At 42.9% G+C, this 17,607-nt stretch overlaps 1 protein-coding gene across 1 annotated transcript; it reads left to right on the top strand.

Annotated features, from left to right (window-relative positions):
- The first annotated feature begins 77 nt into the window (after positions 1-77).
- LOC139467970 (bystin-like) lies at positions 78-11,445 on the top strand. Its single transcript, XM_071249590.1, has 10 exons — positions 78-313; positions 1,297-1,382; positions 2,782-2,890; positions 3,791-3,923; positions 4,967-5,109; positions 6,309-6,406; positions 6,675-6,753; positions 7,397-7,462; positions 8,645-8,853; positions 11,190-11,445. The coding sequence occupies exons 1-10, from the start codon at positions 182-184 to the stop codon at positions 11,416-11,418; spliced, it is 1,284 nt and encodes a 427-aa protein (XP_071105691.1). The 5' UTR covers positions 78-181; the 3' UTR covers positions 11,419-11,445.
- Positions 11,446-17,607: the final 6,162 nt, after the last annotated feature.

The following is a 17,607-nucleotide window of genomic DNA, read 5'->3' as shown; positions in this document are numbered from 1 at the left end:
TAAGGAAGGTTGATAGAAAGCGAAGGCCAGAATGCTGAAGTGGAGTTTTCAAGCGCAATGCGCATAAACTCCTTGACACTACTTCTTCGAAAAAATATTGTAAGGAGTTTGAGTACATATATCCGCTTCCGTGTCCACAACACGTGTGGACGACATCTCTGTTACAAATAAGGGAAATAATATGGGTAAAGTCAAGAAAATGCGTCGATCACAGGGAGGAGACGGCGACCTAGCACAGCAGTACATGGAGGACACGAGCATGAAACAGAAAAGCAGAGCAAAAGTTCGACTGAGGAAAGAAGAAGACGAAGAGGTAATAGCGTCGAACCCAATTCATCGTGGTGGTTGTTCAGTTCAAGTTGTTGTGCAAGTCCCCCTTCCATATACATAATGTCGCTTGTACTCCTACCCCTGTCATTGTATTCTATATATTACCGGCCTCCAATTCCATCTTGGCAGTTTAAAATTTGTGATAACAACATAGATTCACGTCCCACTTCTATATACATAATGTCACTTGTACTCCTACCCCTGTCATTGTATTCTATATATTACTAGCCTCCAATTCCATCTTGGCAGTAGATATGGAAAGCACTTGAACCCGAAAACATTTGGAAATAGTTGTTTGATAGGATTAGTAAGTATACAGTTAACATGTTTTGACTTTTATCAATGTTTATCATCATAATCATGTTTATTTGCAGCAACCAAGTGATTGGTCAGGATAAATTAGCATGGTCAACTGTGAAAGGCCTGAATCACATGCCATTTGTACCTAGGCTAGCTGTTGGTGAACTGAGAACAACTTTGTTTGTTTGTTGTTTAACGCCGCACTCAGCAATATTCCAGCTATATGACGGCGGTCTGTTAATCATCGAGTCTGGAACAGACAATCCAGTGATTGACATCATGAGCATCGATCCAAGAAATTGGGATAAGATTACATGCATCAACGAAGTCAGCGAGTGCTTGACCACCCGATCCCGTTGGTCGCCTTTTACGGCAAGCATTGGATGCTGAAGACCTATTCTTCCCCCGGATCTTCAAGAGAACAACTAGAATCAGACAGTCATCAAACCTTTGATCATGTTCATATGACTTACTGCATGAGGATAGACTTAATTTGCATCTAAAACGATTTTGTACTCGTGTCAAGCCATACCATAGTATACATGACTAGTATCCAGCTAGTTCATAGCTTAATTTGTTTTAGTCTTTTTATGGTTTAACCATGCATGATGTCAGTTTCTTCCATCTCATATGTGGTCTTGTTTTAGGTGTTTTCTTCTGTTGCAGTTTGTTGATGAGAAACTATCCAAAAAGATTTTGGCACAAGCCCGAGCACAGCAAGAGGAACTTGAGGAGGAATTTGGACCTCAGAAGTAGGGAAATGTTTTTGTTTACATTCTGTAACAAACAGAAGATTCCTCCTGTGAATCACATGTTCAGGAGATTTGTGTACATTTTATTTTATAATTTATATTTTTGTCTGTATCTTTTTAGATGGTTTGCACAGTTCACTGCTTTATAAAAAAGTGATGACAACTAGACCAAAAGTTTGTGAAGAGATTTTCATACCCATACATATTTTCTGTGTATTTTGACATAAAGTAGATTTGTGTACATGCTGGAAATGCCAAATACTTGGCTTGTTAGTAATAATTTATTAATATATACCATATTCGATGTATAAAAGCGCCCAGGGCGCTCTCAAAATTGGAAATTGGGGGCTCTTATTAGAATATTACTTTGGTGAAAAAAATACAGAGTTGAAAGATAAATTTCGTGGTTTATGCTGACAGCCTGAAATGTTTATGTACGACAGATATATTTTTCCAGAATTTAATTGCCCATGGTTAAGGGTGCATATAACACACAAGTGCGTATTATGCGCGAAAAAATAAGTCTTGTGTACATTGATAAATCAGAAGGGGTGCCAATTGGGATTGTTCACTAGCCAATATATTATTATTAGCAAATATCGCAGTGGGCGCTTATTAGAGCGGGGCGCTTATTACGTCGAATGCGGTATGTTAATTGTTATAAAGCTGTAAATATGTTATTCGGAGAATGTAAGTTAACTGTGGACAACTTGGTTACCTATTGCTACAGTTTTAATATATAGCACTTTGGAAAACACAGGATTTAATGCTTTCTTGATCACCATGATCACTGTTGATGGAGTTAATTTAGTGTTTTACAGGTTCTGGCATTGACCAACCATGTTGACTACCGTAATATTGTAAATCACGAATATCTGTTTTTGTACTGGATATATTCATGTCATGGATAAACAGTGTTTTACTTATTATGAAAAGATTTTTTGACATGTTTACCAAAACAAAAATTGGCGATGGTGTAGCCCAGTGGTTACAGCGTTTGCTCATCACATCGAAGACCCGGGTTTGATTCCCCACATGGGTACAATGTGTGAAGCCCATTTCTAGATTCCCCTGCTTTGATATTTTGCTTGAATATTGCTAAAAGTGGTGTAAAACTCACTTACTCACCAAGACGAAGACACTGGCAGTCGCAATTGATGACATACTGCTTGATCCACATTTGTAAACCAACCGTGACCAGACTTGACACAGCACCCAGTCAGAGACAGTCTACTGCTGATTTACACTGTTTATTGAGATGTTTGTTTCCAGCGTGATGGGACAATATACTCCATTGTGTCCAGATAAAAGGAGATAAGGGAAGTAAGGGGCACTCAATTTTTTCCCTGGTAATTTCAAGCTCAAGTTTGTTTCATGATATACAATATATATTTTCCAGAAAAAAAATCAGTCCCAAAACCGTGAGTCTTGGTCCTGGTCCTTCCCATGATGCATCAGACTCGGAAGACGACCTTGGATCAGAGGATGAAGAGCATTATGAACAGATTGTAAGTTTATCTGTCACTCCTCACAATCACACTCATATAGAGCATTGCTGCAGACAAACTATTCACTCCTCACAATCACTGCTGCAGACAAACTATTCACTCCTCACAATCGCTGCTGCAGACAAACTATTCACTCCTCACAATCACTGCTGCAGACAAACCATTCACTCCTCACAATCGCTGCTGCAGACAAACTATTCACTCCTCACAATCACTGCTGCAGACAAACTATTCACTCCTCACAATCACTGCTGCAGACAAACCATTCACCATGTTCACTCCTCACACTCACATGGAGAACATGTGAGAAAAGCCAATCCATCAATGTTACCTGACTGTGGCTGTTCACTTAAGCTATGCACCTGTAGGAGCCAGGTTACAGTTAGTCTGTTAAGTCCCCAGCCCTTCATTGCTTGTTTATGCATGGTAAGACTTGACTCAATGGATCAGTTTGTCAGACTCTTCTACTGGGTTGCTTGTATGTGTTTGTACCCTAGTGGGCATTGTTTTCAAGATCAATGACTCATTTGGCTGACTAAGCATGCTAAGATATATTTATTTGCAGGCTGCCATAATATAGTATCAAGATTGCTGGAATATTGCTTGCCGAAACAGAGCACTAAAAACAAAACTGAAGCACTAAATTGTGAAAAATGAGAGGGTATTTTATATTTTTAACATGTTTAAGATTTAGTTGTTTGCTACACACAGGCATGCACATGATATAGCTATATAAGTGCTTTAATTTTGAATGCAATGTTAACTCCACTATCTCACCACTATGTTAGATACCCCCAGCGATATATGATCCTACCCAATCACTCCTATCTTGTGTTAGAGGATGAGCCTTCCCTGAGATTCCTGGCACTATGGGTAATTACGATGCATGTTGTGTTCCAGGATGTTGATGCAGATGATGAGAAGGCGCTGGAGATGTTCATGTCACATAACCCGCCCGTCCGCCGCACACTTGCCGACATCATCATGGAGAAGATCACCGAAAAACAAACTGAGATTAAAACACAATTATCAGGTAACCATGGTAACAGAAGTAACAAGTAGATGAAACAGTTAATCATAAAATTGATATGAAAAAATCAGGAGATCGATCCTACCTCGCATTAAGAAAATGACATATCTGCATATACGTTGTACATGTGATTAATAGAGTTGCCAACCCCATGAAGTGTCATGTTAGTTCCGGGAGATCAAACTCTCATTACTCTGCTCTATACTACTATGTAAGTTAAGGACAACTTGTTTCTTTCATATTACTATTGTTTACCTGTCATGTGTTCAGCTCTCATGGGGGGCGGTCGGGTAGCCTAGTGGTTAATGCGTTCGCTCGTCACGCCGAAGACCCGGGTTCGATTCCCGACATGGGTACAATGTGTGAAGCCCATTTCTGGTGTCCGCTGCCGTGATATTGCTGGAATATTGCTAAAAGCGGCGTAAAATCAAACTCACTCACTCACTCACTGTAATCAGAGACCATGGGTTTTGGGTCTCTATTGCAGCATACGTTTCGTCACAAGGTACGGATTAACCAATGGAACTGCAAGATTCTTAATAAAGGTTATGACAAATGTATTTGTTGTGTGAATGTGTTATGTGTGTTATATACGAGGGGCATTCAATAAGTTTTGCAACTTCAATATAAGACCAAGTCGCAGAATATCTTTTGCACTTTTATTTTTCAATATAATCTCCATTCACCTCAATACACTTATTCCATTTGTCCTTCAAGCTTTTAATACCACAGATTGGCCCTCTAATCATGCCTCTGGCAGCCTTTATGTCCTCGTCATCCTGGAAGCGTCTTCCACATAGGGCAGATTTCATTTGCCGGAACTGGAAATAGTCACCGGGGGCTAAGTCTGGGTTCGAACAGTTAAATCACCCACCCTACAGCCCAGACTTAACCCCCAGTGACTATTTCCTGTATTGAGTATATTGAGGTGAATGGAGATTATATTAAAAAATAAAAGTGCAAAAGATATTCTGCGACTTGGTCTAAAATTGAAATTGCAAAACTTATTGAACGCCCCTCGTATGTGTGTGTGTTGTGTGTTGCAGACAACGCTAGTGTTCAGATGCAGCAGCTGGATGAGAGAGTGGTCAACGTGTACAGGAGTGTCCGACAGATCCTGCAGAAATACCGGAGTGGGAAGCTACCTAAAGCCTTCAAGATCATCCCAACATTACGCAACTGGGAGCAGGTATGAACTGTGGAAAGGATAAGTTTAAAACTTTGCCCCTTTCTCACACTTTGCATTTCGCTGTACTCTTTGATCCTAGCATGGAAACGTCCAATAACCAAGTTTCCAGCTTCAAAAAACAACTCACCCCAATACATGCCATGCATCACTACTATCACCACTGTGGTCACGCACCACTGCAATCCTGTGCAATGCAAACCTTATCAGTCTGATCACCTGATATTCCTTACACCCTCATTCTCTTTCTGGAACTGACATGTTGTAGCTCCTGTACCTGACAGCCCGAGTCAGTATATGTAATGGATCCCTCTGTCTGCCATGTTGTAGATCCTGTACCTGACGGAGCCTGAGTCAGTATATGTAATGGATCCCTCTGTCTGCCATGTTGTAGATCCTGTACCTAACAGCCCGAGTCAGTATATGTAATGGATCCCTCTCTCTGACATGTTGTAGATCCTGTACCTGACAGCCCGAGTCAGTATATGTAATGGATCCCTCTCTCTGACATGTTGTAGCTCCTGTACCTGACAGAACCTGAGTCAGTATATGGAATGGATCCCTGTCACTGACATGTTGTAGCTCCTGTACCTGACAGCCCGAGTCAGTATATGTAATGGATCCCTCTGTCTGCCATGTTGTAGCTCCTGTACCTGACAGCCCGAGTCAGTATATGTAATGGATCCCTCTCCCTGCCATGTTGTAGATCCTGTACCTGACAGCCCGAGTCAGTATATGTAATGGATCCCTCTGTCTGCCATGTTGTAGCTCCTGTACCTGACAGCCCGAGTCAGTATATGTAATGGATCCCTCTCCCTGCCATGTTGTAGCTCCTGTACCTGACAGCCCGAGTCAGTATATGTAATGGATCCCTCTCCCTGCCATGTTGTAGATCCTGTACCTGACAGCCCGAGTCAGTATATGTAATGGATCCCTCTGTCTGCCATGTTGTAGCTCCTGTACCTGACAGCCCGAGTCAGTATATGTAATGGATCCCTCTGTCTGCCATGTTGTAGATCCTGTACCTAACAGCCCGAGTCAGTATATGTAATGGATCCCTCTGTCTGCCATGTTGTAGCTCCTGTACCTGACAGCCCGAGTCAGTATATGTAATGGATCCCTCTCCCTGCCATGTTGTAGATCCTGTACCTGACAGCCCGAGTCAGTATATGTAATAGATCCCTGTCACTGCCATGTTGTAGATCCTGTACCTTACGGAGCCTGAGACCTGGTCTGCAGCCACCATGTGTCAGGCCACCAGAATATTTGTATCAAATCTGAATGTCAAGATGGCTCAAAGGTAACAGGACTAGGTCTGATAAGTTGTTGATATTCTGTTTTCGAATAACAAAGACCAAGAAGAGGTCGCTCATACACCTGCCCTATGGTAACTTTAATTTCCTAAGTTGGTATCTTTATTTTAGTCAATTTTACAACTAGATATGTATTATGATATTAAGCAAAGCCTTCAGTTTTCTGTTTTTTTTAACCAGACTGAACATTGAATATACTTATCATGCTAATGGCCATTCTCCTGCAAATGTGGCTTTTGTTTTCTCCATGCACAGGTTCTTTAACCTTGTCCTGTATCCCCGGGTGAGAGATGACATCGCGGAGTACAAGAGACTCAACTTCCATCTGTACATGGTGAGACACTAAGGCTTACTTCTTGTACATATGGCAACAGTGTTGTGTGTCAAAGCAGAAATTTTGGCAATATAAGCAGACATATACTTTTTGAAAATTTCTTACTTAGCTTATAAAAAACACCTGCACCAAGAGCTCTCCACAACACCTGCTTTAAGCACTCTCCACCTCACCTGTATCAAGCACTCTCCACAACACCTGTATCAAGCACTCTCCACAACACCTGCATCAAGCACTCTCCACAACACCTGTATCAAGCACTCTCCACAACACCTGCATCAAGCACTCTCCACAACACCTGCATCAAGCACCCTCCACAAAACCTGCATCAAGCACTCTCCGTGAAACCTGCATTCAGTATTAACTGATGTAATTAGGAGATAAACATACTGTGTTTTCAACATAGAGCTATGTTACCTGTAGATTTAACCAGGCTGAATTGAATTTGGAACAGAATGCTGCGCGAAATATGCCTACCGACAGTGACTGAAAAAATTACTATTCTATGAATATTAGCTTCTGCAGTGATGGGGCAGTCAATCCAGCAGTTTCAAGCAGAGGGGGTTTATTGTGATTCAATAGCCTCTGATTGACCAGTCAGAATCGAGTAAATTCCAAATTCATGGTTGAATTTTTCTTCCAGGCTGTTCAGAAGTCCCTCTTCAAGCCAGCTGCATTCTTCAAGGGAATTCTCCTTCCTCTGTGCGAGGTTAGTGAATTGAATGATTAGTAATAGTATGACTATATCTGCAATGTCAGTTGTCAGCTCACCTGAACTATAAAGCCAAATACTGTGAAGCTGAAATTTTGTGTAGAGGATTCAAGTAATGTCTCCTTCACAGACATCTGATCCAATCATGGCAATGACAGCTACCATCTTTGAATAAATATAAAAATTACTCTGCCATTTCTGCTTTAGAGGAAGTACAGGAGGGTGCCCTGACTAAAACATGTCTCCTGTTTGTTGTGTATTGTTGTGTTTACCTGAACTTTGACCTTCATGAGGCTGCCATGCTGAAAATGAAAGTTCAGCCTTCTAAATTAATTAATATTTGCAATTCAGCAGGATTCAGTGTACATGCCACAGGATGTCAGTTGTAAAGTTACCCTCATTTAGTTTGTCAATTTTATTATGTTTATTTAATAAAGTATGAGAAATGCAGGGCCTTGTGACTTTATCTTACAGACATGTTTTAATGTTACATGTAAACATGGTAAAAGATATAACACAAATTCAAAATTGATAGAAAGTAACTGTTTGATTGAGCCGAGGTTAATTTGTGCCATGTCACGTGACTTCCACTGACTCAGGGAAAAGCGTGCAGCTGTTTGCATTAAAGCGGGCTATAAGGGATTTATTCTGCCTCTCAGAAATCCACATGCAGCCTGCATTGCTCGGGGTGGGGTATAAGAGATTTATTCCCCCACTGAGAAATGTTTTACACAGTATATTATCAAGATCACGTGGACCATCAGATCTCATCATTCTGACATGGGGATATGATGGAGGTCTTTGTTCCTGGTCAGCTGAGCATGTCTGTTTATATTAACTGAGATACATAGCTTTACTCTGCGACTTTAGCCACTAGTCCGAAGCCCTAGTCTAGTAAAATTCTGTTTTGTCTAGTGATAACACTAAAAATGCTGAAAATTGTGCTAAGTGCCAAGTTCAGAGTAGTAGACACAATAGCATTTGGCAAAGACTATAGCTCCACATTGAGACGTGTGAAGACCAGTGACATGCAAACATACAACTATCAAAAACTAATTCTCGTTTGGTGATGTGTTTTGTATACCTATGTAGATGCTTAATGTTATCAGGTAGATAATCTAAATTTCTATTTAGTCACGCCAGTTTATCAATAAAATGTTCCTGTTGGTTTCTGTTCAGTCCGGCAACTGCACCCTGAGAGAGGCTGTTATTATTGCCAGTATCCTGGCCAAGAACACCATACCCATGTTGCACTCTGCAGCGGCCATTTTGAAAATAGCGGAATTGGACTACAACGGGGCAAACAGCATCTTCCTGAAGACCCTCCTTGACAAGAAGTATGCCTTGCCGTACAGAGTCATTGATTCCGTAGTCCACCACTTCACAAGGTCAGTAGCAGAACAGAGGTATGATAGATACAGGGGGTCATGAACGCCAGAGAGCTGATCAGATACAGAGAGTGATCAGATACAGAGGGTGATCAGATACAGAGGGTGATCAGATACAGAGGGTGTTCAGATACAGAAGGTGATCAGATACAGAGGGTGATCAGAAACAGAAGGTGATCAGATAAAGAGGGTGATCAGATACAGAGGGTGATCAGATACAGAGGGTGATCAGATACAGAGGGTGTTCAGATACAGAGGGTGATCAGATACAGAAGGTGATCAGATACAGAGGGTGATCAGAAACAGAAGGTGATCAGATAAAGAGGGTGATCAGATACAGAGGGTGATCAGATACAGAGAGTGATCAGATACAGAGGGTGTTCAGATACAGAGGGTGATCAGATACAGAAGGTGATCAGATACAGAGGGTGTTCAGATACAGAGGGTGATCAGATACAGAGAGTCATCAGATACAGAGGGTGATCAGATACAGAGGGTGATCACATACAGAAGGTGATCACATACAGAGGGTGTTCAGAAACAGAAGGTGATCAGATACAGAGGGTGATCAGATACAGAGGGTGATCACATACAGAGGGTGATCAGATACAGAGGGTGTTCAGAAACAGAAGGTGATCACATACAGAGGGTGTTCAGAAACAGAGGGTGATCAGATACAGAGGGTGTTCAGAAACAGAAGGTGATCAGATACAGAAGGTGATCACATACAGAGGGTGTTCAGTAACAGAAGGTGATCAGATACAGAGGGTGTTCAGAAACAGAAGGTGATAACATACAGAGGGTGATCACATACAGAGGGTGTTCAGATACAGAGGGTGTTCAGATACAGAGGGTGATCAGATACAGAGGGTGATCACATACAGAGGGTGTTCAGATACAGAGGGTGTTCAGAAACAGAGGGTGATCACATACAGAGGGTGTTCAGAAACAGAAGGTGATCACATACAGAGGGTGTTCAGAAACAGAAAGTGATCACATACAGAGGGTGATCAGAGCAGAGGGTGATCAGAGCAGAGGGTGTTCAGATACAGAGGGTGATCAGAGCAGAGGGTGATCACATACAGAGGGTGATCAGATACAGAGGGTGATCAGAGCAGAGGGTGATCACATACAGAGGGTGTTCAGAAACAGAAGGTGATCACATACAGAGGGTGTTCAGAAACAGAAGGTGATCACATACAGAGGGTGATCAGATACAGAGGGTGTTCAGAAACAGAAGGTGATCAGATACAGAGGGTGTTCAGAAACAGAAGGTGATCAGATACAGAGGGTGTTCAGAAACAGAGGGTGATCACATACAGAGGGTGTTCAGAAACAGAAGGTGATCACATACAGAGGGTGATCACATACAGAGGGTGTTCAGAAACAGAAGGTGATCACATACAGAGGGTGTTCAGAAACAGAGGGTGATCAGATACAGAGGGTTATCAGGTACAGAGGGTGATCAGATACAGAGGGTTATCACATACAGAGGGTGTTCAGAAACAGAGGGTGATCAGATATAGAGGGTCATCACATACAGAGGGTGATCAGATACAGAGGGTGATCAGATACAGAGGGTGTTCAGAAACAGAAGGTGATCACATACAGAGGGTGATCACATACAGAGGGTGATCAGATACAGAGGGTGATCAGATACAGAGGGTGATCAGATACAGAAGGTGATCACATACAGAGGGTGATCAGATACAGAGGGTGATCAGATACAGAGGGTGATCAGAAACAGAGGGTGATCAGAAACAGAAGGTGATCAGATTCAGAGGGTTATCAGATACAGAGGGTGATCAGATACAGAGGGTTATCAGATACAGAGGGTGATCAGAAACAGAAGGTGATCAGATTCAGAGGGTGGTCAGATACAGAGAGTGATCAGATATAGAGGCTGATCAGATTAAGAGGCTGATCAGATACAGAGTGATCAGATTCAGAGGGTGATCAGAAACAGAGGGTGATAAGAGCCAGAGGGTGATCAGAGCAGAGGGTGATCAGATACAGAGGGTGATCAGATACAGAGGGTGATCAGAGCAGTGGGTGATCAGATTCAGAGGCTGATCAGATATACAGAGTGATCAGAGCAGAGGGTGATCAGATACAGATGGGGATCAGATACAGAGAGTGATCAGAGCAGAGGGGGATCAGATCAGAGGGGGATCAGAGCAGAGGCTGATCAGATTCAGAGGCTGATCAGATACACAGAGTGATCAGATACAGAGGGAGATCAGATACAGAGGGTGATCAGATACAGAGGGTGATCAGATACAGGTATCATCAACATACGACTGTGTGTCTAACCCATCTCCCTGTTTGTGGTGCAGGTTTGTGACAGACAAGCGAGAGCTGCCCGTGTTATGGCACCAGAGTCTGCTGACCTTCATCCAGCGCTACAAGGAGGACGTCTCCACGGAACAGAAAGAAGCTCTGATGGAGCTGCTCCGGGTACAGACGCACCCCACCTTAACTGGCGAGATACGCCGCGAACTAATCCACTCCAAATGCCGCGATGCAGAGGACGCCCCTGGTCGGGCAGACATGGAGTTTGATTAATGTGATATGGACAGTAGAGGGGTTGGGAATGTAATTATGTACAATAAATGTTGATTTTGTGTCATGTATTTATTTTTATGTATGACATGGAAAGAATTGATGGTGGATGGGAAGTTGGTTGGTTGGTTTGCTGTTTAACGCCGCACTCAGCAATATTCCAGCTATATGACGGCTGTCTGTAAATAATCGAGTCTGGACCAGACAATCAAGTGATTAATATCATGAGCATCGATCTACACAATTTGGATCGATGACATGCATCAACCAAATCAGCAAGCCTGACCAGCCGATCCCATTAGTCGCCTTTGATGGCAAGCATGGGTTGTTGAAGACTCTACCCCAGATCTTCACGGGTCTGGATGGGAAGTGTCGTGAGAGGTCTTGTTTTCTGTATTGTCGTCTTGGATACTTGTCACTTTGGCAATGAGCTGCTCCTTAGACGACGTACTTCCAACAATTTGTTCAGTTTATTTTTCCCTGATGTTCTGATGCTCTACATATCTTAAACTTTGTGCCTTGGAGTTAGATAAGTCCCCACTATCTGATGGTCTCAATGCCTGATAGGGTAACATGCCGGAGTGACTGACTCTCCTGTAATCTGGAAATCAGGCTCCATTGGTTCACCTCTTTAGACAATAACAGGTTACTGAGGAGCAACTTTAACCTGGGTCTCCACAGGTGCATAACTTCAGTGAACAGGCATCTTCCCAAGGCAAGGGAGTTAACTGACTATAAAAGTCCAGTTTCCACCCTTGCCGAACTCGGCTGGAATTTTGGAGTTATATAGTCCAATCAAAACTGCGTTACAATCGACATCCGGTTAATAAACTACTTTGCAGATTTGCAGGATTTGCCAAACGTGTGCTGTCAATTTAGCGTGAACATATATTTATTCCAAATCTTTTCATGTTTTTAATCAAGGTGCTAACGGGAATTGATGCACTTCGCAAAGCAAGACCCGTTTTATAACAGGGATCTTCATTTTTGCAATGTGCACCGCCATTTTGTTCGTAAATGCAAGTGATATGAGAGGTGGAATCTGATTGGTCAGTAGGAAGGACGTAACTTGTATCAGCCACTGGTGGCCCTACTAAGCCCAGAAACCCCAGCCTAGTTCGGCAAGGGTGGAAACAAGACTTGCCTTGGGAAGATGGTGAACAGGTCGCTGCACATTATCTTTTATTAACCAAGATTGGTGGATTGGCTTACTCAACTTCCTATATGTTGAAAGGACTACTGACCACAATGGTACTTTTCTACCAAGGGTGGAGGAGTGTCATGTTTGATCAGTAGTGAATGATTGCATATTGTCATCAATACTCTATCTATACTCAACAACAAAAGTTCCTGTGACACCAATATTTCAGTGTATTTTTCAAACAAGGAAAGTTTGGTTTTCAATATTGTGGTACATGTATGGAATGAAGTCACAAAAACGCAACTGCTACAGAAAAGCATGCATTTCATACAAAAGTTTACTTTTATGCAAGCCCCATGCATTTCACTACCCAAGAATGGGTATAAAAAAGTGCGTTAACGGGATTCCATATGCATGGTTTAGCATCGTGCTGACAACAACCACTCAGAAAAACAACAAAATTACGCAATTATTCAACTTTACGAAGTGCCACACCAGTCTGAAAATGAGCGTCTGTGAGCCATTGGTATGCTTGAAGCAGGATCGAGTCAACGCGATGTTACCAGACAATTTAACGTCCACAGTACAATGTTGGCAACAGACGAATGCAGTCAGAGGCCATCCTCGGAGTGGCAGGCCACGCGTAACCAATAATCCACAAGACAACTGGATTCGAACAACACACCTACGAAATCGATTCCAGCCAACAACAGTGACTGCAAGAAGCATCCCTGGCCTTCGACGAATATCTCCACAAACCGTACGTCTTCGCCTCAGATGTGCAGGGATTGTCGCCAGAAGACCCGCCAGGCGTCCCATTTTGACAGGAAACCACCGTCAAGCACGTCTACAGTGGTGCAGACAGCGTCCACGCTGGCTGGCCATGCAGTGGGGACAAGTTCTATTCACTGACGAGTCTCGTTTTCACCTCAGCCACAGCGATGGACGGATTCAAGTGTACCGACGTCGAGGTGAACGTTACGTTAATCATTGTGTCATGGAAGAAGATCGGTTCGGTGGCGGCAGCGTTATGGTATGGGGTGGGATTACAGCAAGACAGAGGATAGTTTGATAGTGGTAGAGTGAAATTTCAATGGACAGCGCTACCGCGACGAGATCATCGACCCTGTTGTTCTACCGTTTTGCGTCGTCATGGCCCAGGCATTACCTTTCAACATGACAACGCCCGGCCTCATATTGCTCGACTTGTTCAGGATTCTCTTCAACAAAACAACGTGAATGTCACCCCACTGGCCGGCTCGCTCCCCTGATCTCTCACCAATCGAGCACATGTGGGATGAGATGGATCGGCGCCTTCGACGTCAACCACGTGTTCCACAGACACTCCAGGAACTTCGAAACATGCTCCAGCAGATATGGACAGATATCCCACAGGACTTTGTGCGACGCCTGGTCCATTTCATGAGATGAAGATGTGTTGCTTTCATCGCAACCAGAGGTGGACACACACGCTATTGATTTTTAAATTGATATTTTGGCATTTTTGTGGTTTTTTTATGAAATCACGTGTTTGCACTCGTGCGCGCGTGCGCGCGTGCGTGCGTGTGGTGGTCCAGTGGATAGAGCATCTGCCTTGGGAGTCGAAGGGTGCTGGGTTGATCCCGATCCGCATCATACCAAAACATGTTAAAAGAAAGATGCAACTTGTTGTCACAAACACACGCGCGCGCGCGCGCACACACACACACACACACACACACACACACACAGGAGAGTTGGAGAGAGAAGTTGGAGGTATATTTGGTAGAATGGTATGTTTTTCAAAAAGAAAACCTACATTGACTGTCATTTATCTGCTATATCCCATACTGTTTACCACAACGCCACAGGGTTTTATGTATTTTACCAGCAATGTAGAGGCATCCATGCATGCCAACATCGTTCACTGTTTATACGCCCACCATTAGTCACGAATAAGGAGTGTTTTCTGAGAAAACATTTTGTCCCCATGTTGAGAATTGAATCCGTAAGGAGGTTCGGCAATACAGTATCCCATTGTCCCAGCTACTTGTGACATAAATAACACTTCCAACAAAATGTTTGTGTGAAATATTTATTTCAAAGGCGCTTAGTCGCGTTTGAACATCAGAGCAGTATTGAGTACACCTGGTAAGAGAAATCCAGAAGCCAGTTGATAAAGTTATCTTTGATCTCGAGTGTCGGACCTAACGCTATATAGGCGTGAGCCGTATTGCTTGTAACGCCCTGCGGAAAGAGACCCAGGCCTTCATCTTTCCACTTGCAGCTGTTAGCGTGATGTACACGTACAGATGTAAAGGCTAGTGCACGGAGGCGAACTTCTTTATTATTTCTCAACAACGTTTAAGGACTAGTTTCTCCTACAACTGGTGCCGGATCTAAGCTAGATCTTGTCCACCATCACCTTCAACGTGCAGGTAGAATCTCAGAACACCTGGTCGAGTGTCTCAGAAAACCAGGTAGAATCTCACAACACTTGGTCGAGTGTCTCAGAACACCAGGTCGAGTATCTCAGAACACCAGGTCGAGTATCTCAGAACACCAGGTCGAGTATCTCAGAACACCAGGTCGAGTGTCTCAGAAAACCAGGTAGAATCTCAGAACACTTGGTCGAGTGTCTCAGAACACCAGGTCGAGTATCTCAGAACACCAGGTTGAGTATCTCAGAACACCAGGTTGAGTATCTCAGAACACCAGGTCGAGTATCTCAGAACACCAGGTTGAGTATCTCAGAACACCAGGTCGAGTATCTCAGAACACCAGGTCGAGTGTCTCAGAACACCAGGTTGAGTACCAGAAACACCAGGTCAAGTGCCCCTGAACTAGAGATTGAGGCCGCCGGGTGTCTCATGTTTAGAGCTAACAGTTCCTTGCACGGTACCATTGCTTAGAGTAGACCTTCACAAACACCATGGTCGAGTGCCTCCTGGCCTAGGTACTGATAGCACCTGCTGTCTTATACTGGACCGATCTGAGCACGAATCATTGCCCAGGTTGGACCAAGGTTTTGTCCCCTATTCGACAGTCATATTTGAACTTGCAAGAAGACCCTCAAAGTGGTCGGGGAGTTATAGGGCCCCTTTAAGCGGGTACAAGGCAAAAGGGTTCACCAATACCTTGTTATATTGCTCATTCAGTCAGTCCCACAGGCTCTCAGCCAATCTGTACTGACATCTGAGTTAATTAACTACATGGGTGTGATGGTTGAGAATATAAGCCGGTATACAAGTGACAGGAAACAATGAGTGTAACCTATATACGCCTTGGCCCACATAACAACAAAAACACAACTTATAAAGTTGCGGACAGCTTAATATTGATCGGAAATTCATTGACCATGTTAATGATAACAAGTAGCCTTTTGCTATAGACTTATGACATGGACAAGTACTGATGTAGGGCATAAATGAAATAAGGCATTGTTTCCGAACTTCAAGAGAAATCTACGAAGTAAGTCCATGGCCAAATATTTTTCACAATTTGCTAGCATCGATGTAAATCAGCGTAGGTTACAAAGACTTGATCATACTCAAATATTAGAAATACGTATTGCTGGGAATCTCTGAAGTCAGACTGTATGACACATGAGCGTAAATCTTTGTGTGGTCATAAGTCCGAAAGGTGCAAGTGTTAAATTCAATTCTCCATACCTTCGTAATGATTCCTAAAAGTGTACCCGATTTCTTGAATTTTCACAGATCTAGACAGGACCTTGTCCACAAGAACTCGTTATTGGTCAGTAAATAAAAATATATACCCCCTATATGTAAGTAGAGAGCGTATAGGGGGTTATATTTTTATTTACTGACCAATAACGAGTTCCTGTGTTCTTGCCGTACACCGTCCTTTGTTTCCTCATCAAAACTTCCGCCCTTCACTCCCGTGTATGACCCCTGATCTCCATCTTAATAAACGATCACTTTATTATCAGCTTAATATTATTATTAATTTTTGAAAGTTGACATCAATTTTGTATACAGTACACCATACATAAACACAGCAGGGCGGTCGTCACGTAGGGGAAAACAGCAGACATGGCAGACCTGTTCGAAAACGAGGCTAATCACATCACGTGACTTGCCTCTCCGAGAACAACAACATATCACGGATATACCCCTGAATGATTCTTTTCTTTCTTCTTGGAAAAAGGGCTTGGGGAAACATCCGAATGTGCTTTTTCTTTATATATCCTGGTGTGGTTTAGATATTTTACATTTCGCCAAATAAAACTCATCCTGAATATACAGTAAGGATGTGTAGTTTATGTGCTGTATCACGTTTTCGCAACCGCGACCTCTTGATATTTTCCAATCTCATTATAATCAGATCTTAGTTCTCGCTGCCGCTGAACAAAGATATGAGGACATCCCATTACTGGTCACGTCAGAACGACCTTTCGCAAAGTTTGACCGACCAATGGAATGACTGACAAGAAGTCGACATTAGCCAATCAGAAGGCAGCTTTCTCGTGCTTTACGGCACTAGTTTCAAACTGGCGACTACGCTTCAAAACATTTAGTTTGACAAATTCTCGATTAAAAATGTGAAAACTTAACAAACGAGCGGTAGCTAAGATCTGTTTTTTTATTTAGATTGGATTATTTCTCGAGCTTTAAGAGAGTTCTTTTTATTGTTTCATTCGTGATACCCTTCGTTGTTATAAAAGGGTCCCTTTCGTTGTTCTACGTCATTTACTGACGATACAGCACCGGTAGGCCTAGTTGCCACTCAATCCTGTCAGATTGTGTTAAGACCTGTTTCAAAGTAGCTAGTCATTTACATATAATAACGTTATGGGTTCCGATTTTCTACTTGGGGAGGAGATACCTGACCAGACCCTGCCAAGTTATCAACAACATTTGTTTGGCTGTGCCTGTGATTGTCTCAATATGGGAGTAAGTTGGGTTTAACACCGCCTTAAACACTTTGGTGCATACAAACCAAGGATAATGGTCAGGGTGAATCCTGAATTCGAATTCATGACCATCAGATTCTGACACTCTGCACAGACCACCCCTACCCCCGCACAGACCACCCCTACCCCCGCACAG

This window comes from Haliotis cracherodii, unplaced genomic scaffold (assembly GCF_022045235.1).
Source record: "Haliotis cracherodii isolate W230 unplaced genomic scaffold, xgHalCrac1.p SCAF_1, whole genome shotgun sequence".
NCBI lineage: Eukaryota > Metazoa > Mollusca > Gastropoda > Lepetellida > Haliotidae > Haliotis > Haliotis cracherodii.
Note: the sequence above shows the minus strand (reverse complement) of the source record. Positions and strands in the feature narration are given on the sequence as shown.